The 27,337-nt window shown below is 43.5% G+C and overlaps 1 protein-coding gene across 6 annotated transcripts in view; it reads right to left on the minus strand.

Moving 5' to 3' along the window:
• Positions 1-27,337, minus strand: part of ABCC4 (ATP binding cassette subfamily C member 4) — a 235,802-nt gene that overhangs the window by 146,422 nt on the left and 62,043 nt on the right. For all 6 annotated transcript variants that reach the window (XM_059903361.1, XM_059903360.1, XM_059903366.1 and 3 more), the window contains exons 5-8: positions 8,718-8,807; positions 7,962-8,125; positions 6,693-6,818; positions 4,923-5,172 (exon numbers count right to left, since the gene is read on the minus strand). In XM_059903361.1, the coding sequence (XP_059759344.1) occupies positions 4,923-5,172; positions 6,693-6,818; positions 7,962-8,125; positions 8,718-8,807 (630 nt within the window). The remainder of the gene's footprint in view (positions 1-4,922; positions 5,173-6,692; positions 6,819-7,961; positions 8,126-8,717; positions 8,808-27,337) is intronic.

A 27,337-nucleotide genomic window follows, 5' to 3' on the forward strand; every position in this document is an offset into this window, starting at 1 on the left:
AAGGATTCCCCCTTATAGAATTCAGAGGAATCGTGACCCTGCTGACACCTTGATTTCAGACTTCAAGCCTCCAAGACTGAGAAAAAACAAATTTCTGTGGCTTTAGGCCACCGGGTTTGTGGTACTTTGTTAAGGAGCCCCAGGAAACCCATACACAGCCTTACAAGGATGCTTGCATGAGAGAAATACAAACTATCTGTGTAAGCAGCTTTAACATTGCTAATTTTAGGACCCACAGGCATCAAATCCCAACAAAACAGGGGGAACTGAAACAACCATGTGAGCATGTTTGAGAAAGAAAACAACAGGTGAATAGTAACCTACTACCCTAAACATCATAAACACCCTTCAAGTCCTTGACATCCTTGTCTACCATGCCCCAAAGCTACAAATATAACTGCAACCTTCTACTTCAAAACAACTGGTAAAAACTGAACATGAGGACTTACCTAGTGGTGCAGTGGTTAAGAATCCGCCTGCCAATGCAAGGGACGCGGGTTCGAGCCCTGGTCCGGGAAGACCCCACATGCCGCGGAGCAACTAAGCCCATGCGCCACAACTACTGAGCCTGCGCTCTAGAGCCCGTGTGCTACAATTACTGAGCCCGTGTGCCACAACTGCTGAAGCCCCGGTGCCTAGAGCCCATGCTCTGCAACATGAGATGCCACGGCAATGAGAAGCCTGCGCACCACAACGAAGAGCAGCCCCTGCTCACCGCAACTAGAGAAAGCCCGCACGCAGCAACGAAGACCCAACGCAGCCAAAACTAAATAAATATATAAATAAATTTATTTTAAAAAAAAAAAAAAAACCTGAACATGAAAACCCGCTTCTGTGCAGGAAAAGGAAGACGAGACCCTTACGTTTCTCTCAAGGACCAGCTGGCGGGAGACGCTATCCTCTCGTTCCCACCTCCTCTCATCCAGGCTCCCTGAGAACCTGAACACTGGGCGCGGCTGCTCCTACCCGCCGCGAGCCCGTGTCCAGCAGGAGGCAGGATGGACGGTGGTCCGAGGACTCCTCTGCAGGCTTTCAGCCACTGCAGCCCGAGTTCTCGCTCCACAGCACCCCTCCCATCGTCAGCCGGGTACCAGCTCTCGCCTGTGCTGCCACAGTTCATCCCTCTCCCAATTCTCCTTTCCTCTTGAAGCAACATAATTTCACAATCTCACTTGCTGTTAACCACTTAAAACACTGATACGCCTTTTCTTTTGCTGGTTCCTTCCCCAGCCCTCCCCAGCACCACCGACGCTCCCCCAACACCACTCCCTCCTGATCTCCTTACAGCACCTCTGAGAGTGTCCAGCACGCTTCACCCCCTCCAGTGACCCAGCAGCACCTAAGTCCACATCCCCACGTGGCCTCTGCCTGGACGCCCTGAGTACTAACGCCACCCACCCTTCTGGGCCATCTCAAATGCTAATCCTCCTGGGAACCAGCTCAGGAGGATCCAGGCTGGCACTGCCCTCCCTACCTCTGAACCCTCATAGGGATATAAAGTCATAAAGCGGGGAGACACTAGGTGATTCCTGCACTTACACAGTCCCAACTCCACCTGAGACCAAGCCTTGCACAGAGTCAGCCCATCGTGGGCATCAGGCTAAGGGAAGGAACAGACTACGTGGCTGTTCAAATCCGTCCAGCCGGTGACTGCGTGGCTACAGCCTTACGTGGTCTGAGCTAACACAGCAGCAAGCGAAAGGTTATGCGTGTAGGTTATACATCTTGTCTAGACAGAAGTTCCAATTTCACCTTAAGCGTGTTACCAAGATAAAAAACCTCAATATCCAGTGTATGTATGGTAGAATAGAAATTCCCCACTTTCAAAAAAAAAAAAGAAAAAGTATGCCTTAAATGAGGAATTAAATCTATTGAGCACTTGTCTACAAATAATAGGTCTGCGAAGGGAAAGAAGTCACAATCTTCCAGGGGTTAAATGAGACTCCATTCAACACAAGACCAGCCTGTAAAGTTGCAAGAAGTGCTGGTTGCATTTTTCCCCAGGACTCGGGCTGATGAGAAAGGTGAAATTAAATTGCCATTAGAGCCAGGAAGTGCAGACCCAGAACACATCATGAGGGAAAGTATCAACGTCAGAACTGCAGCCAAAAAGACTGACTTCCCAGTGGCTGGTAGGGGACAACCTAAGCAGCTCTGTGAACAATATAACCTCAGAGACACATTTTACTGGATGTAAAAGTCACTGAAGACTTTTAGTGCTTTGCAGTTGAGACAAGATATTTTTAATCCTATTGCAGTAGCTCAACGCCAAGACCTTCAGTCCCCTTTCATTACTAAGAGAAAAATAAGGGGATCATCGCACCACCTCCAAGGTAGCCAGGGGTGGTGGGTTTTCTTCCTAGGAGCCCCAAACATGACCTGAGTGGAAATCTGGGAAGATAGCCCATCCAGTCTACCGAGTCCCGGGCTGCAGAAGGCAGTGGGGCGGCAGGGTTTCAACCACACTCTGTTCTAAACTCTACGTGCCCGCCACGCCTCCAGCCCGTCTGTGGTCAAACCTCACCTAGTCCTTCCATTCTTGCTGCCATTCTCATCTTCTAATTAGGCATTAACACACCTAACTGAGAAGCAGGGAAAGGAAGAACACAAATTCTTGCTCTTCTCCTCCCCTTAGTGTTCCAGGTGACTTTGCAGCCCCAAAACTGAAAGGAGCCCACAATCCATCTCTCCTGTTAAGGGGCTTAGAATACTCCTGGGGAATCACGACACGATCACCCGGCTTGACATGATGCTGGGCCGTGCGGGACTGGCCGTGCGCATAAATGGAAGCCCTAGGTCAGTGCGAACGGAAGTGCTGGGAGAGGGGCATGGGGCTGCCGGAGGGCTCTGCAGCATTTGCTTAAAGCAAGGACTGACGAGAAGGCAACCCAGGGGGCCCACAAGAGTGAGCCAAAACCAGGGATGAATGTGACAGGTCACACAGACAACCCGTCCTCCCCGCTCCCCCGCCAGAGTGGAGGGTCGTGCACTGTGAAACAGAGCTGCCGATGGAGCCTAGAGTTTAAAATTCTGATTCTGCAAGTAACATGGAAACTTTGAAGGTCTTCGGACTAAGACCAGATGATGAAAACAACACTTTAAAATAGATATTCCACGTGCTAGAAGGTACTAAGAAGGCAGTGTAACAATGGTTTAAAAAACCAGGCTTTGGGCAGGATCCTAGCTGTCATTTACTAGCTATGTAAGGATAGGTGAGCTATTTCACCTGTTACAGGAACCTGTTTCCTTATCTGTAAAGTGGGGACACTAATGCTTATCCCGTTCAATTGCTATCAGGATTAAATGAGATGACATGCAAAGGCTTCAGGAGTGCCCGGACCACACAGCAACCTCGGTAGCAGCGATCGAAGACAGCAGCTATGGCAGCAGCAATAACAAAACCACAGCAGCACAACACACGTGTGAAGCCTCCATCTGGACAGGTTACTGTGTCACTAAGAATGTCACTACAGTTCAAGGATATCCCTAAATATCCTCTTTCAAGATGTGAAAGCTTCATAAAAGAAATTTTATTGAACTGCATGGACCATCCCTTAACAGTGTTGCTAGAAGCCCCCATCAAAAAGAATGATAAGGGCTTCCCAGGTGGCGCAGTGGTTAAGAATCCACCTGCCAATGCAGGGGACACAGGTTTAAGCCCTGGTCCGGAAAGATCCCACATGCCGCGGAGCAACTAAGCCCATGCGCCACAACTACTGAAGCCCACGTGCCTAGAGCCCGTGCTCTGCAACAAGAGAAGCCACTGCAATGAGCAGCCCGCGCACCACAATGAAGTGTAGCCCCCTCTCGGCGCAACTAGAGAAAGCCCGCACGCAGCAACGAAGACCCAAAATAAATAAATAAATACATAAAATTAAAGAAAAAAAAAAAGAAAAGAAAGGAAAGAAAGAACGATAAATTCAGGGGAGCAGAACTGACCCCGTATAACTGATCTGTTTTATGGGCAATAGCTTTTTATACTATAGAAACTTCATCATAAAAAAAAAACTCACCTTTTATGACGACTGAATGATCAAATAAAAATCACAGCCAAAGCTATCTAACTTCACAAGAGATCTATTACTGGCCATCCATCACTATCGAGAAGTAGGAACAAAACAAATTAGATGTTTTGTAAAGCCCAGACACTCAAGCTCACGCCCAGGCCGGCTCACAAAGCCAGTTTATCTTCATTTTACACCAATTCATAAACACACAACTCCTTAAATATCTACAGGTTCTTATCTTGGTGATGTAAATTATTCACCCCTGGCAATTTACAGACAGTTAGATTAAAAAGAGAGAGAGAGTGACTGTGGGTATGGTGGGAATCACAAGTTTGAAAGAAAGAGGGCAGCTAGAGATAGGATTACACGTAAGTGAAAAGAGAACAGGGACAAAAAGGCCGATGGAGAAAAGGCATGCTCAGAAATCAACAAGCAAACCATCTACGGAGGAAAGAACCCATTTGTAAACACAGAGAATGAGGTGAGGCTGAGGCCGTGCTTCCCGCCCAAGGGACGGAGACCTCTCAGCATGTTCACTCCCGCCCGGCCCAGAGAGGAACCCTATTCACCCCAGGACTGAGCACAACTGTCACCTCATCAATGGTGTGAGCACAGGAGATGAGATCTGTTCGCTTCTCCTACTTTCAGGCAACTTAATCGTCCTGCAGTCATTACTCGACAAGAGCCCTGCACCGCTGCTACTTACACTACTGCCCGTAGATGAGCAGCCTCTTAAGGTATTTATAACGCACCCTATGTCAGAAGACGGGAGCACTAAAGACTCTCTGGGACGACCACCAGCTTAGGCAGTGAGAGCGTTAGATCTCACCTAACTGGCACACGGTGACACCAAATAAAAGGAGGCATTTTAGGTAAAATCCACCGACAAGTTAATAAAGTTTTTTGTCAGCAAACCTTGATTCTTCGGATGCTGACGACTGCCTCTGACACCTTCTCGACGGCCGAAGGGAAGAAGAGGGTGACTGTCAACCGCACAGCCCCATACAGTGTCACCGCCACAAACACACGGCTCGCTGTGATCACATTGCCAAGGAGCACATAGGTGGTGAAGGTGACAAAAACAATGATTTTGCTTGCAACAAAAAACGATGCCAAATTCATTCCTCTAAGGTAGGAACTTCTCAGAATCTTGGAAATTTCCTTCCTGGAAAAGAGTAGGAAATAGATTTTAAAAGAAGCATCAACATCCAAGACATGAATTCAAGCGCCCTGTGTGAGTGGCCTCTTCCTAGGGAGTGGACACAGGTGAAGATAAACCATCCCTCACATCATGGAGATACTACACAGTGCACACCCGGGGGCCTGCCCGACACAAAGACCACACGCTTCATCACCACTTCACTCTTCCAACTAAACAGAGGCTTAGTGTCACATTTTAAACATTTTGGGTCAATCAGACTGGGTTTGAACATTCAGTCAACATCCATTCATAACCAGAAGTCCTGCGCCGGGCTCCTCACTGATGACAGAAAGACACAGCCCATCCCCTCCAGGAGTTGACGAACTCATAAAAGAATAGAAAAAACAACCCCAAAATTGTGAGACACCAAGACATTAGGCAGAGGCGCCAGCAGGGCCCCCACGGGAGCACAGAGCAGAGGCGTGTAACTCGGAGCAGTAGAGTCAGGGCAAGTCACACGCAGGTGGACCCTGAGAAGATGAGCTGGAGTCAGTCGGGCTTGGCGGAGGCCAGAGAAGAAGGACGATGCGAGTGTGTTCCCAGCAGAGGGAGGGGCGCCCACAAAGGTGCAAAGTGAGAGGTGACAGGGTGCTGCCGGAGAATTCTAAGTACCCTGTGCTGGAGTGTAAGCCCTCAACAGGTATTTAAGTCAAAGACGGAAAAAAATTCTACAAACATAAAGCAAAGCAAAAAAGATACTTATGGCTTTGTTTGGAATGAATAATACTGACTCATAAAGTTTGGCCCGATATAAGTACCCAATCTTTATAATCTCCCTATTTGTGCTATATTAACATAAATTATACTTTTAGTTTAAATATTGTTTTAGATGCCAACATCTTAAATCACTGTTTATTTGGAATCTGTGCTATTAAGAAATACTTGGGGGCTTCCCTGGTGGCGCCGTGGTTAAGAATCCGCCTGCCAACGCAGGGAACACGGGTTCGAGCCCTGGTCTGGGAAGATCCCACATGCCACGGAGCAACTAAGCCCGTGCGTCACAACTACTGAGCCCATGAGCCACAACTGCTGAAGCCCGCTCGCCTAGAGCCTGTGCTCCGCAACAAGAGAAGCCACGGCAATGAGAAGCCCGCGCATCGCAATAAAGAGTAGCTCCCGCTCGCCGCGACTAGAGAAAGCCTGTGCGCAGCAACGAAGACCCAACGCAGCCAAAAATAAATAAACAAATGAATGAATGAGTGAATGAATGAATAAATAAATTTTTTTAAAAAGAAAGAAATACTTGGAATTTAATTTCTGTATAAGTAAGAAGCATATATTTTTTTTCCTTTAAGAAGATGGTAAATGGAAGAGCAGGTTAAAATGACGTCTCCACTGTTCTACTTAACCCCACTGCCACATGTTGGGGGTGGAGTGGATAGTAGTTAAGTTCACCTTAATGTGAAAACTTGGTAAGACTTCTAAACCATTCAGTAAATAAGACATAAATTATGAAAATATGCTGTATATATACAAAAACTTACCTTCTCAAACTGGTAATAAGGTCTGCAAAAGACTTTTCCCAACCATACATTTTTATTATTCTGATGCCAGTTATAACTTCATTCATGGTCCTGATCCTGGTGTCTGTGAAAGCTGCAGTCTTACTCCTAAGGGACAGACGTGAGAGATGAGCCTTAGTGACCACAGCCCAACTTTCCTTATCAGCAGCAGCAGTGGCACACAGCCAGAGACCAGGGATCAAATGATTCCGTACAGCTCTTTTGCGCTGACAGGCAGGTCCTACTCAAAATAGAAATGGAGAAGACTTCAATTAGGAAGCCAACCATTCAGCCCAATTCAAGAAGTAACTTGGAGAACTTGCACTATCTGCTAATGAAGACCCAGAATTAATCAGATACAAACCACCTGCCCAAGGATGTCATGGTCAGGTAGGGAAGGCAGAAAGACACCCGACTCTTAACAGGAAGACAGTGGCTGTGCTGTAATAAAAGAGGAGTAAAGTGCTGGGGAGCAGAAAAGATGGGGCTGTTAATTCCACTGGGAAAGGAGAACAAGAAAGCCTTCAGAGACCCGGCAGCATTGGAACAGGGCCTCAAAGGATACGGAACATCTCTCCACAGCAAAAAGAGGAAACGAAATTCCAAGTAGAGAAAAAAAATATACCACACGAAGAGGTACACACACACATACAAAAGAACTCAATGAGCTTCACCTGAGAACCCGGACAATGACCCACCTCCAACCCTCTGGGACCTGCTTCAAGCCTAACTAATCAGCATTAGGCCCTTCATCACCAGCCATTTTTCTATCACATAGGCTGCTAGGAATGTGGCTTTATAAAGACATATTTAAGATCGATCTTGCCCTTGGGGTGCTTATAACTTAATGGAAACGCTGAATTAAAAACAAGATGCAAACATATACACACCTGAAAATGGCTCTAACACAAGCATAACAAAACTAGATGCATCTAGAATTGACCCTATAAGATCATTACTATTTAATAATGCTTAAATAACACTATTCAATGTACATTCTGCTTAAGGACACTCTACTTGCTCAGGTACGGTGCCGGGAGGAGCCAGCGGATGCTGTCACCTTTCCCGCTTCAGGATCAAACTTCAGCTTAAGGCTGGAGCATCTACTGGCTAAGCCTAAAGGGTCTACAACACATGCAAAGAGACCAAAGAAGGCATTTTTGTTTTGTTTTTGTTGAACAAAAGCATCAAGCAGATGGTGGATGCTGCCAGTTACATATTAACACTTTTTTAAACCAGTGTTTCTCTTACCGGAGTGATGAAAACAACTTCCCAATGCAGCTTTGCAAAGGCAGAAGAATAATTAGAACCGCCATCCCAGCAAGACATGATATTCCTATTTCCATCCAGAGCAGGATGGTCACTATGATAGCCTGCAGTGGCCCTGCCCACAGAAAGTGCAAGAATATCGTTACCTTAAAAGAAAAAAAACAAAGCCTTCTTAGGAATGTATAAAAACCAGACCAGTAAGGACACAATTTAGAAACAATCTTCTGTCAAAGAACAGACGGGAACCTAAACAGGAATGATCACAGTGGGTTTTAAACCTGCTAAAGCAGAAATCAAGTATCTACCCCAGGTGACGCTGTTCTGGGACAGCATAGGGCCAGGCTCAGGGACGTCCAGGGAGAAGAGGACCGGGAGCACCAGGAAGATTTCAGTTTTGTCCATCCCACAAATGAGCCCAGGGCTTCCTCAAAGTCTGCCCCAGAATTCAGCCCCTGTCAAGAAGGGCCCCTCCAGGAGGACCCTTAGAGACACAAACCATGTGGGGCAAGAACACTGATGCCTATTTATTATTAGAAAAATAAAATTCTCATCTAAAGGACAGTACACATTATTACATCTAATTTGCACACAGAAGAAATGAGAGTTGGATAAAGAGAACTCTTGGTCTTACGCCTTCAAAAGAATCCTGGCCAACGCCAAACACGGGCACCTGGCATCCCAAAAAGCTAAACACAGTAAGGACAGGAAATGGAAGAGGATCCCCCAGGGGCAGCTTACCTGATCAAATCTGTTCACATCGTTGGACAGCAGGTTGACTATCTGGCCTGTGGTGGTCTTCCCCATGGCCAAGTTACTCAGGCGAAGTGCCTGAAACAAGAGAGGGTAACAGAGAATTGGATCCCTGCGGTGATACCAAGTCACTCTTAGAACGTAACAAAACAGAGCGCGTTTTCGCGGGGTCTTGAGTGGCGCCAGGACGAGCAGGATGACCCCTGACAGCAGGGCTCTAGGAACCCATGTTTATCTTTGACGCCTCAATGTGGCGACAGCCACGCCCACAAGGACAGCAGACAGAGGCCGACGCAAAATCTCCCACCTTTCTCTTTTTTTTTTTTTTTTTTTTTTTGATGAATCTGGACATGCCCAAAATATAAAGGGATGTAGGTTCATGCTTAGAAGCCAACTAAAGTAATTTGGGGCCATATTAGATGAGAGCAGGGAAGCTGCCTTAAGGACAGAAATTAGGAGACACAGGCTGCAAATCAATCATTAATTTTGTGTGTGACATCATTTCAACACTGTATTCTCAGTTTCCTCATTCTTTGAATGGAAATAACTCTTCACCGTGCATAAGATCATAGGGTACGTATGAGAGTTGAATGGCAGATATTTGTTATCTACTATGTGGAGGACACCAGGAGCTCCTGGAGATATATTTACTGATAGTCATGTCTTCTTGTCTTTGGAGATGGGACAAGATATATACCAACACCTGTAATTCAGGTGTGAAGTGAACAGTAAATACAGTGGCACAGGGAACTGGGGAAGGTTTCTACCAAGTGACACTGTAGTGAGGGAGGAGCTTGGACGACGAAAAGGATAAAGTATATGGAGAGAAGGGAAGGGCACTGTGGGTGAGAGGAACCCATGCAGAGACTCCAGGGAGGGAAAATGCAAAATCTGGCTAGAAAGGTGGTCTGGGAAATAGCTAAACAGTTTGGAAGGCAACATGGAACGGTCAATGTTTTTTCACATTAGAGAAACTCAACTTCAGGAAAATTAAACTGAAGAAGTGACTGGCCAGGAGATTTTTGGAAGAAAGGAGAATTAGGGGTCAGTGAAACAGTCAAGAGGTAACCAGACTGTGCAGTAGGGATGTGTGAATGGTAGCAATGGGCCACTGAAAACACTTTGAAAGGTAAAAAATGCTTTGCAAATATGAGCGAGGGAGGGTGGGATATACCACTACAGGAAAGAAAGAAACCATATTGTGCCTTAATTACTGAAAGCTCTCTTGAAAATAGCTTTAAAGCCTATTTTACATACAAATACATGTTAAGACCTCATGCAGAAAATACTTATTTTAAAGAAGTAGCTAATTTGATCCCTAATTTGAACAACTAAAAGAAGGCAGAATGGTGCACCAAACTCTGAGTTCAAACTGATCATCAAAAAAAAAATCAAGACAACTGCACCTAATTGGAATTGATGCACCAAAAGGCTGGCTCTGGAACAAAAGTTAACATGAATCAACTATAACACTGCAGCCAGGGACTTCCCTCGTGGCGCTGTGGTTAGGAATCCACCTGCCAGTGCAGGGGACGCGGGTTCAAGCCCTGGCCCAGAAAGATCCCACATGCCGCGGAGCAACTAAGCCCGTGTGCCACAACTACTGAGCCTGCGCTCTAGAACCCGCGAGCCACAACTACTGAGCCCGCACACCTACAGCCCGTGCTCCACAACAAGAGAAGCCACCACAACGAGAAGCCCGCACACCGCAACAAAGAGTAGCCCCTGCTCGCCGCAACTAGAGAAAGCCTGTGCGCAGCAATGAAGACCCGACGCAGCCAAAAATAAATTGATTAATTAATTAATAAAAACAAAAACAAAAAAAAGACTGCAGCCAACACAGAAATCAAGGATCTGTCAAAAGAAAATCAGTCATATTCCACACAGGATAAAAAACAGAACATGAAGTGACAGTAATATTATTAATGAGGAAGACGCAGCTTACAAGCAAACTGCCAGATTTCTGTTTCCAACCATGAAAGAATAATTGGTACTGGACTTGCCCTCCATTGTAAAACTGCAAAGTTGAATGAAATATATGAAGCAGCTGTTTTCAGGCACTGAACGACAAGCAGGGCTGAACTGTAGCCTAGAGAAGAGGAGAGCCCGGGACTGGCCTGTCTTTCTGCCTGGGGGTACCTTCTGCCCAAGCAGAGCTAAACTTCCACTGAACTGAAGAGGAAGAGATGGCTGTTCTAAGTTGCAGAAACAGCTGGAATTTGGGCAGGAATAGCAGAGGGCAGACCCAGAATATCTTGTGGGGATTTACCAAAGGGACTCTGCCAGAACTTCACTGTCCGTGAGCAGGGTCAGACCCATGAGGCCTCTGTGAGGTCACGCAATGCCAGGAGACTAGAGTTTCTGCCTACCTAGAAGAAAGAGTTCTTCTTAAGCGCCTCAGACATTCACTTAGCTGCCAGGAAGGCCATGCCTTACGCTCTAGAGTAAGACCCATGCACTTGGACTAAGTTCAAAATGGAAATAATTGCCCCAGATAGACAGACAAGACAAACAGGAAGATAGAACGAATAAGCCAATCCTAACAAGACCAATCTACCAGGAATTCCCTATCAGAACAAATACCCTTTAACCCAGACTTCCTATAATGTATACTTCCTAACACCCAACATAACAATTTCTAGACCTGCAAAGAAGCAAGAAAATTTGACCCATAATCAAGAGGAAACAAAAATGCAAGCATTAGAAGTAGACCCTGAGATGATCCAGATTTTGGAATTAGTAGACAAGAACTATTAAACAGCTATTATAAATATGTTCAAGGAGTTAAAGGAAAAGATGGTTATAACAAGTGAATGGATATAGGTAATTTCTTTTTTTGGTTTTTTTTTTTGGCCTCACCACGCAGCTCGTGGGATCTTAGTTCCCCAACCAGGGACTGAACCCGGGACCCCGGCAGTGGAAGCACAGAGTCTTAACCACTGGATCACCAGGGAATTCTCTGGATAGGTAATTTCAGAAGAGAGATGGACACTACCAAAAAGAAGCAAATGGAAATTCTAGAACTAAAAAGTACAATATGAAAAATTCACTAGATAACTTTAATATCAGATAATTTCCATTGCTCTGTGCCCAGATTCATTAAGCCTTTCTTTTAGTTTACAACCTGAAGAACAAACAGAAAACAGAGAGCGAGAGCAAGATTGATAGAAGAAAAGAAAGCCTAAGGGTTCAATGGGACCATACAAGCAATGAAACACACATGTAATTGGAGTCCTGGGAGAGATGACAAAATAGGGAAGAAAAAAATATTTGAGGGAATAATGGCTGAAATTTTTCCAAGTTTGGTAGAAAATATTAATTCAGATACCTAAGAATCTTAGCAAACCCCAGAAAGGATCAAAACAAAGAGACCTATGCTTGGGCACATCACAGTCAAAATGCTGAAAACCAGAAAGTAACAGTCTTTGAAAGCAGCCCACGAAAAACAACACATTACATACAGAAGAAAAATAATACAACTAATAGCTGACTTAACAAACTCAATTCTGTAACTATGTATGGTGATGGATATTAACTAGGCTTACTGTGATGATCATTTATATACACATACACACATATACACATACATACTATACACTATACACACACACACACACACACACAAATACTGAATCATTTTGCTGAATATCTGAAACTAATATGCTGTATATCGATTATATCTCAATTTAAAAGGAGGAGGAGATAGTGGAACAAAATTTATAGAGTGCTGAAAGAAAAGAATAACTGTTAACCTCAAATTCTATAACTAACAAAAGTAAATATCCTTCAAATGATGAAGGTGAAATTAAGACATTTTCAGATAAAGTCTCAGAGACTTTATCACCACCCAACCTGATCTTTAAGAAATTATAAAGGATATTCTTCAAGCTAAAGGGAAATGGTACCAGATGGAAATTCAGTTGTAGAAAAATAGAGAAACCAAAATGACAAACAAACATGTGGGTAAATATAAGAGATTGTATTATTCCTTTCCATTTCTTTGCGAAACAAATGGCTGCTTAAAAGCAAAATAATGGTAACACCATATTGTGTATGTAGATGTAAAATATGTAACAATAGTACAAGGGATAGGCTGTTACTCCTATACGTTTCTTACATTTTATGTAAAGTAATCCAATATTAACATGCAAAACAAGACTGTAATAAGATGCCTATTTTAATCACTAAAGCAAGATTAAAAATACGAGATATTGATAGAAAGCCAACAAAGGAATCAAAATGGAATACTAAAAAATATCTGATTGACTGAGATAAGTCAGGAATGGAGCCCCGCCACCCCAAAAAAAGGCAGATGAAACAAATAGAAAATAAACAGTAAGTAAAAGGCTTAAGCCCCATCACATCAATATTTACACTAAAAGCAAACATACTAACACTCCAGTTAAAAGCCAGAGACTGCCATACTCACACTGGATTAATAAAAGAAAGACCCAGCTTGTTGTATATGTGAGATACACTTTAAAGTAAAAGGATGGAAAAAGATGCGGCATGCAAACAGTAAGCGCAAGAAATCATGTGAGGCTATCTTATTATCAAAGTTGATTTTGAGTCAAGGAATTAAACTACCAGAGATTAAGAAGGACATTTCATAATGACAGGATAGTCAATTCACCACTCTTAAATGTGTATGGATCTAATTACCGAGCTGCAACATATATGAGACAGCAACAGAACTATGGAGAAAAATCAGAAAACCCCACAATCATAGCAAGAGAATTTAACATCCTTCTTCTCAGTAAATGTAACAAGTAGACCCCCCCCCCAAAAAAAAATCAGTAAAGATACAGAAGATTTGAATAACAAGTAACCAACTTAATCTAACAGACATTTATGGAACACCACACTCAACAATTATAGGACAGGTTTTTTTCAAGTACACATTGTAAATTCACCAAGACCATATGCTGGGGCCATAAAATAAATCTCAATAAATTTCTAAATATAAAAATGGTGGGCTTCCCTGGTGGCGCAGTGGTTGAGAATCTGCCTGCTAATGCAGGGGACACGGGTTCGAGCCCTGGTCTGGGAAGATCCCACATGCCACGGAGTGGCTGGGCCCGTGAGCCACAACTACTGAGCCTGCGCGTCTGGAGCCTGTGCCCCGCAACGGGAGGGGCCGCGATAGTGGAAGGCCCGCGCACCGCGATGAAGAGCGGTCCCCGCACCGCGATGAAGAGTGGCCCCCGCTTGCTGCAGCTGGAGAAAGCCCTCGCACGAACCGAAGACCCAACACAGCCAGAAACAAGAAAAATCTCAAATAAACAATCTAACCTTACATCTTAAAAAAAAAAAAAAAAAAAAAAAAAATGGTACGCAGAATGTTCTGATGACAAGAATTAAATTAGAAATCAATAATTTATATCTTATCTAAAAAGCACAACTATTTGGAAATTAACATATTTCCAATATGTTAATATTGGAAATAAACAAAATATCACAAGGGAAATAAGAAATATGCATTATCAATTACATGTCTATTGCCCTCAAGAGCTATCAGGTAGTTGAGTGCACAGACATGTCATAGTCATTTATGTCATCATGATCATAAAAACAGCTACCATTTATTCAGCACATACTACAAGCCAGACACTGAATAGAAAACAACCTTATTTGTAAGAATTTTTTCCTATTTTGCACATAAGAAAATAAACTGAAAGTATTCATACCTGACAAAGAATGGGCACTCAGTTATTTTGTTTTTAATGAAGCAAAGTTACAACTTGTGAAGGAGAAATGTTACCTGCCAAGTCATTAAACAAAGGATGTTGCAGCCATCAAGCTGCCACATTACTGCCGGTCCCCTGAGGGAATTCCGGATGGAAACAGAATGCTGGTCATGAAGCAGTCAACTGCTGCAGCCACCCCTGTCGTGCACCCTGAGGAGACTAAGGATGAGAAAGCACAGGATACTGGCCCCAGATAGCTGGGGTGCATGTCAAAGGAACGATTTCAATGAGCCCAGACTTGTATCTTGCTATACACAGAAAAGTGCTGATTTCATTACCTTGAGATGTCTGGTTTTCTTTAATGAACAGTAATCTTTTGATGTTCTGACTACCCAGTCCTTGTTGCACAAACCCCTTTGTATCCTGCCTCGCCCCTGGCACCCCCTTGCTCTTCCGAGTAGCCCCTCAGAATGATCCGAGCGTCCTGTCTCCAGGGCTTGAGGTCCTGAAAGAGTCCGCTAAATAAAATATAACTCTCAACTTCTAGATTGTGCTTTTTTTTTTTTTTTTTTCAGTCCACACACTGTTCCTCATTAATTTAGAAAATTAAAATTCAGTTCTAATAAAATGTTTATGTTATAGTTAAAAACATGTCACATCCAGTGCAGAGAAAAACAACATACAAATTAATGCTAATGTTTTGGTTCTATATTTCCTTAAAGTTGACATTTTACAAGGGGATACTATTTGGTTAAATCTGTTTTCCTTGTGAAAGCAAAATAGTTCCACCATGAGAACAATAAAAGGCAAACAAACTGGAATCAAATTTGCACCATGTATGTCAGATGCTAAATTAGTTAGTAAGCTATTAATCTTTAATAAATCAAGAACACCTAAATATAGATAAGAATTATATTATAAAAGCCTACCAATTTTTTTAAAGGGCGAAGAACATGTACAGGAAATTCACTACAAAACACACAAAAGGCTAATGAAAATTCGCAAATACTCAAATTCAAAGAAACTCAAAATGTGACATCCACGTTTGGCAAGGGTGTAGGGCCATCTCATTTCACTAAAGAGAACGCAAACAGTTAACTCTAGAAGGAAATCTGGTATATCAAACGGCTTAAAATGTATACACCCTGAGAAATTAACGATGTCTCCAAAGGTTTAGCTTTAATCAGGTTCATTGCGCTGCTGTTTGTTAATATATAAAAACTGGAAAACAATCTGAATATCTAATTACTGATTATACTAGAATCCGCATGGCCTTTAAGAACAATATTATGAATTGCGAAGTGCGAATTCCACCCAAGCAAGGATCCATTTATGGTGGGTTCCTACGGCATGGGGGGTAGGGGGTGGTAAATTACATATGGGGTCATAAGAGAACTCTATAATCTAGGCCAAAACATCGATTTTGTTCAACTTTTTAAAAAAGAAATGCAAGAAACATTAGTCATTCATTTGAAAAATAAACAGTGTGTCCTTCCTCAATTATTTTAAATCAGCAGACTTCGTGAAACACAAAACCTAAGTGTGGGCAGATAAATATAACCATCAAAGGAGCAGAGGAGAAAAGAATGTTCTTTCCACAGAATTGAGTTTTCCAGACTGGTGAAAAGTATTATCCCTTTAAGAATCCAATCTTCATTTTAATAGAAACGCTCCCCAAACCGTTCTCCAGTAGTCCTTTAAAACAGAAGATGGGAGCTGTACTTCACCATCCTCACGATGAAGATTCCTCACCACTAACATGACTCTTTTCCAATGCCAATGATCCTCAGTGTGTAGACGCTCCTACGCAGTGCCCAAAATGGCCATGCTTTTTGGGTTTTCATACATTGTAATTCTATCTTGTCCCTTGCCGTCAGGCTATCCCTTCAAGAGACTATCTCACCATTTACTGCTGTTTCTAAACTAGGATATGGCTTCGTAAAACTGTAAGTGAGTCAGAGTAAACAGGCTCTGAGTAAGAACCTAAAGGACTTTCAGAACAGAAAACAGGCACTGTGTCACTTATTTTGCACTTTTGGCTTACTTCCTGGGTCACGGCCCTACCCCACAGAGTTGAGCTTGTCAGATAATGCAGTTTCTAGGTACATTGGGTATTCCTCCAACAGGCAACTAGGGTGAGAATATGTTTAGCTCACCTAAAGCAGAACACTGCTGTATTTTTCCCATATTGTTGCCCAGAGGTGCTTAGTAATGCTGTCACACCTACTTTCATGATTGCATAATCTAAAGCCATTAATCTCTGCTTTGAGGGAAGAAGCCAAACTCTGCCTAATATCTTCCACCCCCATGAACACGAGTGACCTCTATAAAACTAAACAGATTCCCTCTATGGTTCTGTAGGAAAAAAACTGATTGAAGGAAATGAAAAACAAAGTCAATGCAAGATCAACCACATGCTGCTCTCTCATCTGACAACTCCATTGCCTTTTTTTGTTGTTGGCCTGATTTTCCATGGCTGGCATGCAAGCCAGCACCACTACTCAGAAGCTCTCTGTAAGCTCTGAAGGATGCGGCATTTACCTCCTGGAAGAACTGTTAGCTTTCGTTTAAATTCTGCTGGCCACCTTTTACCATTATACCACAGCACCTACTGGATTCGCCAGAACGCCATGTATACAGAGCTGACAAGTGAGCCTCTGAACGTGAGAGTCATAATGCGGACCACGAGAACCACTGGGGGATGGGAGCCTGTGATATCTACCCCAAGGTCAGGCTAAGGACGTGAACTCCTCAGGAGGAGTTTCTTCACATTCTCTGACCTCATCCCCTCTGGGGGATGAGTCCCTGAGGCAGTACCCTGGGAACCCCCCCCAAGCCCTAGAGCTCCTGCACGGTGAAGACAAGCAGAATATGGCCAGGCCCCCATTCTGACAACTGCCACCAAGACTGTCAAACCCTTCACTGGTGACCATACAGCATGCTAAATACTACTCCCCATTGTGGAAGGGCCGGAAGTGCCCGAGGTTCTTGAGAACATCCCAGAAAACCTGAAACAATGAACTAAAAATAGGTGTTTACATGACTGAGATGGTGGTCAATATATACTGTTTTAGGAAAATGACTACAGTTTAATTAATAAAGTCTATGATATAAATGCAAGGAATAGATAAGGCAAATTCATAGACGTATGTTCAGAGTGAGGTCACATTCCAAGATACTGGCTGAAAGACCCTTTACCCTTAGACCCTTCCACCACCAACTGCTCCGTTTGAAAGAGAAGCCCTGATGACTGGTTTACCAAGCAAGAGAAGTGAACAGAAAGATGAACCACACAGAAACAGCTGTGGCAAAGGTGAGCTAGTAGGGCAACAGGAAGAAGGAAAACCATGGAGAGTGCTGAAAACCCCATGACAGGGAGAGAAAGGAGATCCAAGAACATGCATAAATATACATTTTAGGGTTCGGCAAGAGAAGATAATCTTAATGAGAATACAAATCAACTAGGCCCCCCAAAAGGGGGGAGGAAAAAAAGACTTCTATCAACATTTTTTTTAAATGCATCGTGGGGCTTCCCTGGTGGCGCAGTGGTTGAGAATCTGCCTGCCAATGCAGGGGACACGGGTTCAAGCCCTGGTCTGGGAAGATCTCACATGCCGTGGAGCGACTAGGCCCGTGAGCCACAACTACTGAACCTGCGCGTCTGGAGCCTGTGCTCCGCAACAAGAGAGGCCGTGACAGTAAGAGGCCCATGCAACACGATGAAGAGTGGCCCCCGCTTGCCACAACTAGAGAAGCCCGCGCACAGCAACGAAGACCCAACGCAGCCAAAATAAATAAATAAATGAATGAATGAATAAATAAAATTTATTTTTTTTAAAAAATTACCTTTGAAGACCTAAACGAAAATAACCACCAACTTAAAATTGTAAACCTAGCAAAATATTATAAAGAATGAAGGAGAAATAAAAACATATTCAGACAAAAAAAAAATTGTTTAACTAATTAGAATTTTTAAAAATAGGTATGAGGGGCTTCCCTGGTGGCGCAGTGGCTGAGAGTCCGCCTGTCAATGCGGGGGACACGGGTTCGAGCCCTGATCTGGGAGGATCCCACATGCCGCGGAGCAACTAAGCCCGTGCGCCACAACTACTAAGCCTGTGCTCTAGAGCCTGCGAGCCACGACTGCTGAGGCCCACGTGCCTGGAGGCCGTGCTCCGCAACATGAGAGGCCACTGCAGTGAGACACCCAAGGAAGGAAGGAAGAGAGGGAGGGAGGAAGGGAGGAAGGAAGAAATGAATGAATGAATGAATAGATAGATAGATAGACAGGTAGGTTTGAGTCATGATTACAGCACAGATCCAAGGGAAAGGAACGCAGAATATTCATGCTGCTCTTTTCCCTTTCCAAGAGGGCATCACATCTTCCCCTGCCCCGTTCCAGTCTGCTGAAAGTATCATCATACTTTCTCGATGATAAGAATCCCTCGGGCACAGATTAAATAATACAGATTTTTAGGCTTCTTCCTTAAAAAAATTCCAAGGGAGTAGGTCTGGGATTAGACAGAGGTTCTGGGTTTTTAACTAAGCACAAAAGTGACTCGCACCAGAATTTGGTGAACCTCAGCCTAGCATAAGCCCTCACCCTTTATCTGTTCAGCGAGAAGTTAGAACAGGTCTCTACTGCAGGTCAAACTACCGTGCCCTGCACTGTACACAGAGTGCCCAGCCTCAAGGCTCATAAATATCCAGCTATTAAAAGCCGTGGAGAGACTGCTGCTCTGATGAATGGCTGAGTAGCTGATAGTGGAAGAGCCCCACTTCCACTGCCACCACATGGGTAGGCACTGGATAACTGCCAGTACGAGACTGATCCTTGAGAAAAGGGACACCCACGAGGTGAACACGGTCACTGCCCTGGCTCTCAGCCACTTCACAGCTGTGGCAGCGAACTGAGGTCCAAACAGCACAGGAGCCCCATGGGGCCGAGGCAGAGGCCAGAGACTGAGTCAGCTGGAGCAGCCGGCAGGTTCCTCCAGGGCAAGACGCCAGCCAGTACAGAGGTTTACCAAAAAAAAAGGATCTTGGGAGCCTCGGGGCACAAGGTAGCCCCCCTACTCTTCACCCCGTCCCCCTAACACAAACACATAAAAAGAAATATCCAGCCCTAAATGGCAGTCAGTACTGCCGAGGTTTAGAAACCCTCCTCTAAAACAGACTTACTCTAGACTTGTCCTAGAAAAGACTAACACCAAGGCCTAAGAAGACCCACAAGAAACATGGGGCGTGAAGGTGGAGTCCCACATGTTAGACAAGCTTGGGAAAAACACCTTAGGACTTCCAAAGATCTAACCTAAAAAAGCATCAAACCAAGCCTACACAAGTTCAAAGACAGATTTGGGCAAAATTCAACACTCTTCAGAAGAACATCAGAATGCAAACCTACAAGGGAGCTTTCATAACGTCCAATAAACAATGTAAAAGTCCTAGACATACAAAGAAATTTTAAAATGTAACACACGCAAAAAAGAAGGCACTCTTCATAATAAAAACAAAGTTGACCCAGACATTCGATTTTGAAAGATTTAAAGAAACTGCTATACATACATTCCAAGTGTATACATTTGTCAAAAATTGAATGCACAAATGTGTGCATTTATGTAAAATACTCGAGTTGATTAAAAAATAGTGAAGAGGAGCAGAACTTTAGTTACATGAAAACAGAAGACTCAGTATTAAACAGTGTATCGTATACCCCAAACTTAGGAATTTAGTTACATTAACTTTTGATGAAAGGGTGTAGGAATTTTATTGTGTTGTTGTTGGGGAATTTTTGAAAGGAAGCAAGTATTGCCAATTTGCTTTCAAACTGGCTAGCTAGTTAAAACCTGTTACCCTGGGTCACACACAGCCCACCTCCAGGGGGGACTTACATTGTCACTATGAGAACGGCACAGCTCAAGTGGAACAGTGCGCTGCCATAGTCAGTCTCCCATAAACGACTACAACAAAAAATCCCATCTGAAGGTAACTTTGGCATATCCCAAAACATGGACCAAAGAGACACTCCGTGTAAGGCCATGAATATAGACATCTTTTACCCTGAGACTAGCAAACACGGGGAGTCTCTTTGATGGACTATCAATGCAGCCAGTGAGGAGGTAAGAGTGCAGTCAATACAGTGACAAAACTGGACACAAGCTGTATACATAATAAGACTGTAAATGTATGGATATGTGTGGCTAGATAAAGACTGGAGAAGAATCTGCAAAATGATACCTGCCATTATATATAGGATGATGGCATTTGGGGTATTTCCTCCCAAATTTTTGGAATAATGGTAAGCAAAAACAGCAATACTTAAGAGACTGATAGCTTTGCGGATTCCTATTAGAACTATGATTTCCTAACCAACACTTTTCTCCCCTTCTATAACTAATCGCTCAGATCTGGCTCCTTTCTATTCTTTTCTCCATCTCTCATGAATATTGCAATGAATTAAAAGGTCTACATACTAACTCATTTTGCTATTTTGTCTAACATGTATTTCTGCCCACTATTGTACTAGATCAGTTCACATATACATGAGATGAAATAAGACATTATTATATTCTTACAATGACCTACTACTCTCATCTGTGGGATATCAGGAGCAGTTATTGAGAACTAAATGCTTCACCAAATAGCCAAAATGGTTAAGAGTTAATGAATGAATGAAAGAATGAATGAATGAATGGCTTGTAAGATACTCAGACTGCATCTCCCAGATCTGACTTCCTTTCCAATCATTATCTCCATGAGGGTCCCTTGCAACTTCATGCATGGCCATGTACAATAGGCGTCAGGTGCATTTTCCTAAATCACTGCTCTGATCATTTACTACCTTACTAAAAATTTCCAGGGGTTCCCCTCTGCCAACTAAATAAATCCAAGGTCCTTAAACTCATGATCAAGGCTCTCCATCACCTGGTCCCTGTATTCCTTTCTAGATGTACCTTGGAGCCTAATGCTCTCCTAAATTTTTATGCCAACTGTGCTTCCACAATTCCCTGAATAAACTGTTTCAATTCTCCATCTCAACACTGCTCAATGCATGCAACGCCCCCCCTATGTGCATACACATAGACATACATACACAAACACACAGACATCCCCTCCACCAACTGGAGGGATCCTTTCCTAAACCATTAAGTCTGTACACTTGTGTACCACTTAGCACCCGTACTGCTATTTCATCTGATTATATTTTGTATTTGACCCTTCTGTGACTGAGTGCCAATAATAAAGACGATAGGAATGTTTGAACATTAGCTAAATGCCAGGCACTGTATTAAATGCTTTACACAGATTGACTCATTTAATCCTCTCTGCAACCTTAAGAGTTGGGTACTATTACAAACGAGGAGATTAAGGCTTAGAGCAGTTTGCCTAAGGCAAACATCTACAAAGAGGGAAGCTGGGGTTCATACAAAAGCAGTCAAACTACAGAGTCTTGTTATGCTTACGACGCCCACCCTCCCAAATTTAATAAATGACTTCCGTAAAAAGTGCTTTGCAGGAGTTATGTTATCCAATGCTCAAAAAACCCCATGAAGCAGATATTCTCTACTCCAATGTTTAAACTCAGGAAACTGAGGGCCTGAGAAGTGAGTTCACTCACAGTTTAGCCAACAGCAGAATCAGGACTGGATCTCAGGTCTGGCTGTCCTCACGGTCCACGCTCACAGTCTTCTACCCTATCCGACCTGCCACAACGTCTTCTACAAAATGCCCGTGCGCCTGACTCAACACCTGACGGCTCGGCGCACACGAGGCTCCCGGCGCGGAATCTGAGACACGGGAGGGCTGTAGAACAGCCACCACCCTTCAGGTCTACGGCCGCAGTTTCGAAAGGGCATCTCCGCTGAGAAAGGCTAAACTCGCAGCCCGCATGACACCCCTATGTACTGGAAGATCTTGGTTATAAGACATAAGAAAAAAAATTAAGCTGAACATGCATTTGAGGCCTATGGCTATTACCTGGCATCTTTTAAAATTCCCCCCATACAAAAAAAAAAAAGAACTTCCCTGGCGGTCCAGTGGTTAACACTCTGCGCTTCCACTCAGGGGACACGGGTTCGATCCCTGGTCAGGGAACTAAGATCCCACATGCTGCATGCGAAAACTAAAATAAAATAAGATTCCCCCCGTACCAATTAAAATGGAATGCCTGCGGAGAAGGCCCGGGTATCAGTGTTGTTTTTAAATTTTCATGAATCCATCGTGCAGCAGTTCGGGAACCACTGAGCTAAGCATTCGCTTCCACCTTGCACCGCACCCCACACAGCAGACAGTTATCAGGAGGCAGAATACAGTTGACACCCGTTACTCTCCAGCAGCGGAAACATCCCCTTCGAACAAAGCTAAACCAAACGGTCTCTCCTCTCCTTCCTTAACCTGCTTTGTTAGGTAGGAGTACCCGCAGAAAATTAAACCTTCACCCACTGGCTCCTCTTAGCTCCCCCAGCAAATTAGAACAGCTGCCAATTGCCCCCTGATGAGATTAACTCTTCACAAGATGCACAGACCCAATTCAAGGTTATATCAGAAATAAAAGAGAAATAAGGAAAAAAGTGTGTTTAAAATATTTTAAAAGTGTGGAAGAGTGTAAGAAGCATTACTAGTTCACTCTAATTTTGTCAGAAAGTTAGAAGATACCATTAGAAGAGAAAGTCCAAACAAAGTATCACGTGCTTCAAGGGAGTTCACTCTATTTCCATAAATACCGCACTGTTTCACTTTAACAATACTCAAGATGCTGGCCCCTCAATATTTTCAGAAAGAAAATATAATACAACCACAGACTAGTAAGCAAGATATCAGATTGAACCATACGAAATTGCTGTTTCATAAGCCCAAGTCAGTTGAACATCTGTCATTCCATATTGTCCAGTCTAAATTTAAAGCAATATACTGTCTGTACCGAAACAGAATTAGCTTTAAATAAAAACAAAAGTTCTGAGAACTATGAACACAACATCACATGGCTGAGACAGTGACAAAGCTCTCTACTCTCTGCTTTCCACACTCCAAGGAGCAAATTCAGAGGGAGATGAAACTGGAAGGGTGGGATGAAGAGGGAGGTGCTGCAGGGGCTGAACCCTTCCTTCCCTGCTCACACTTAGCACACTCAGTGCATAGATTTTTTTAAAGTCAGGCTCCATTTACGCACAGGACAGCAGACATCGCTCGGAGGAGTCTGTAAACTTGGTCACCCCCTGTACCCTGGAAGGCCTCCTTCTACTTCCTGCTTAGGCTCTGTGAGAAAGGATGCCTGCAGTCCTGACCACTGATCTTAAAATGTAACTGAGCTGGGACTTCCCTGGTGGCGCAGTGGTTAAGAATCCACCTGTCAATGCAGGGGACACGGGTTCGAGCCCTGGTCCGGGAAGATCCCACATGCCACAGAGCCACTAAGCCCATGTGCCACAACTACTGAGCCTGTGCTCTAGAGCCCGTGAGCCACAACTACTGAGCCCACGTGCTGCAACCACTGAAGTCCGCGCGCCTACAGCCCGTGCTCCGCAACAAGAGAAGCCACGGCAGCGAGAAACCCCCTCTCCACAAGTAGAGAAAGCCCGCGCTCAGCAATGAAGTCCCAACGCAGCCAAAAATAAAAATAAATCAATAAATTTATAAACATATATATATGACTGAGCTGAAGTGTCTGAAAAAGAAATAAAATGGTTGAGAGGAGGAGGGAGTCTTAAGAGGCAGGATTAAAGGAAAGAGAAAGGGTCTTTCACTCATAAAGATGATGGTTACCTGAAACCATGAAATAGAAATAGTGTGGATACAACGAGCATGTATGTCCCCCCAAACTGAAAATAGAACTACATCACTTAGATGATTGAAAATAGATCTGAGGTAAGTAAGAATATTTCTCTAGGCAGGATGCTGATCTATAGAAACAACCTCCTTGAGTCAGCAGTCGATTCTCATTACTGACAATGTTCATGGTCTACAGTCACGATGAATGTGAACTAGTGAATATTCATCGCTCCTGAGGGAAATACAGGGCTAGGGTCTTGGCAGCCTTTGGGAACAACGTCTTCACCATCTCCTCAATACTCACATAACCTTGTTTTACGTATGTTTCTACTTAACCTTATTTAATCGCTGTTGTAAATTCATTAACATTGGCCTCACAGCCGGCAGCACTATAACACATACCTGAAGCAAGCTTACTCACCTACACACATACTTTCTCCGTAAGACACATGACAGCCCTCCTCAGCTTAGGAACACCAGACAGCACTTCAGCCCTCTTTAGGGGCCATTTTAAACTGCAAAATCACACCCCAAGAAATACAAAAATGTGGAAAGCAAGGCACCAAGTAGACCAAAAAGAGGGCATCTGTTCCATAGTATGAAAGCAAGAACATATTGTTTTCACCCCAGCTGGGAATATGCATGTCAGATGACAAAAAACTTAAGAGACTATGTGCACACCCACAGAAGACCATGAAAGAGCCACAAGTACTGATTTTTAGAATTACAAATAAATTTTAGCAAGTAGGCAAATTCGCAAACACAAAATCTACAAATATCCAGGATTAACTGTACATAAATTCTTGTAAGACAGGTCTACAATAAAGGATAAAGGGAAATTAGGGTGTTTGCAGCGAGTCAACTCATCTTAGAAGCTGAAACAAAGAATGACAAATCTCTCCTGCAAACTATCCTTTGGGTAACACTAAAGAGAGTGATGATTTCAGCCACAAAAAGAAATCTGCTCAAACTAATTAGATTCTGCAAGTAAGTCTGCACTGGGTAACAAGCAGCAGAGAACACTCAGTGATCTCCATGACTATCCGCTCTGGCTTTACCTGGCGTTCAGACAGAGCAAACCAACCCATCATCGGGACCCACCATGGGGAACGGCCACAGTTCTACAAACTGCACACAAAGTCAGGAAACCTACAGTCCACTAGGCTATTAAGGAGCCTCTTAAGGAAAGGTATCTGTGCCCTATGCATTTTATAATACATAAAATTTCTGTGCCATACGACAAGATCAACCTGCTTAGTGAGATTATCATGCTGTCTGCCCCAGGTCAGAACACCTGTAACATTCAGGCACGAAGACAAGGTCAGGACTGGAAACTGGGAGATACATTCTCACTACTGACTGGGGTTGGAGATCAACAGCTGTCTTCAAGCCAGGCTCAGCTTGCTTGAAATTACCATCTTCCCCCAGCCCGGGCCCACCTCCCATGCTCTGAGCTGGGGAAGTTACCCTTTGAGATTTGAAGCTGGATGAGTTCTCCTTCTTCTCTGTCCCAACCAAAAACAAAGACAGGAATTAAGACACTGGTCTCACTGTAAAGGTGATAGCAACTCATGCTGGGAATATCACCAGGGACTGAGGGCGATTTTCTAAAATGAGTGAATATAATGTTTAAAACACTATTCCTTTGAGGAACCTGTGTTTGTAATGCCAGTCTGCTGACTTTACAAAAAACAGAGCCCGTGTTCCACAATCCCTTTATTTGGTAAGAAGTTCGAAAAAATGCCCTAGAGATTTGAGGAACATGAAGAGACCATCATGAGCTGTTTCAACAGACCAACAACTGGAGCCACTGATCCAAACAAAATGTCACAGTTCATAAAAACTTCTCATTTAGTCCTCAAGTTAAACAGAAAAATCAATGATCAAGTGTGAATGTAAAATGATGTAGCCACAGTGGAACAGAGTATGGAAGTTCCTCAAAATACTAAACATAAAATTAGCATATAATACAGCAATTCAACTTCCTGGGGATGTACTCAGAAGAACTGAAAGCATAGACTTGAACAAATATTTGAACACCCATGCTGACAGCAGCATTATTCACAATAGCCAAAAGGTAGAAACAACCCAAATGTCCATTGACAGATGAATGGATACACAAAACCTATAATGGAGTATTATTCAGCCTTAAAAAGGAATTAAATGCTGGCACCTGCTACAACATGGATGAACCTTGAAGACATTGTGCTATATGACATAAGCCAGACACAAAATGACAAACATTGTATGATTCCACTTCTATGAGGCACCTAGAGCAGTCAAATTCATACAGAGAAGTAGAATGGTGACGGCTGAGGGGAGAGGGGGTGGGGAGTTAAGTGTTTAATGGGTGCAGAGGTTCAGTTTGGGAAGATGAAAAAGTTCTGCAGACAAATAGCGATGATGGCTGCACAACAATGTGAATGTGCCTAATGTCACTAAACAGTGCACATAAAAAGAGTTAAAATGGACAATTTGATGTTGTGTATATTTTACTACAATTTTTTTAAAAAGCAGTGATCAAAAGTAATTTTACCAAAGCAGCTGAAAGGTAGATAAACGACAAGTCATTCTTATATATGATACATCCCACAAGATCATTCAAAGTTACATCTGTGACTTAGCAGCCATTCCATTCCTAACACCCAACCTGACTTCGCCCCAGGACCAGGGATTAGCAGGGGCGGGGGGCGTAAGCATAAACCCCAAAGATCAGAGGGGCTTTTCAGAGCTGCTCTGCAGCACCAGCTTTTCCCCTAAGGAACGAGCCCACCTGTAACCTGCTAAGAAGTGTCATATTTCTACGCCTGAGCAGGATCCTAGATGTAAGGCTGTGCATGAGGAAACTGGTCTTTCCCATGTTTCTGGAATTTCAGGTCACGTCTATGGTATAATCCCAACAATAGCTGACTTCGTAAAGAACAATTCTCTTACCCTAATCAAGCCAGCAAATTAATGGCTTTGGGACATGTTTACATTCATCTAAGCAAATGTGCCAGATTATATCAGATTTCCCAACGGCAACGTTTCCAAGTGTTAGTGGGAAGAGGAAGAAAAACAGGTAGACAATGGCTCACCTGTGCAGCAAAGAGCGCTCTGTTTGACTGAACCATCAGACCTAATGAAAGGCTTTCACAGGGCACTTCTGGTGAC

The sequence above is a fragment of the Balaenoptera ricei genome, chromosome 18 (assembly GCF_028023285.1).
Source record: "Balaenoptera ricei isolate mBalRic1 chromosome 18, mBalRic1.hap2, whole genome shotgun sequence".
NCBI lineage: Eukaryota > Metazoa > Chordata > Mammalia > Artiodactyla > Balaenopteridae > Balaenoptera > Balaenoptera ricei.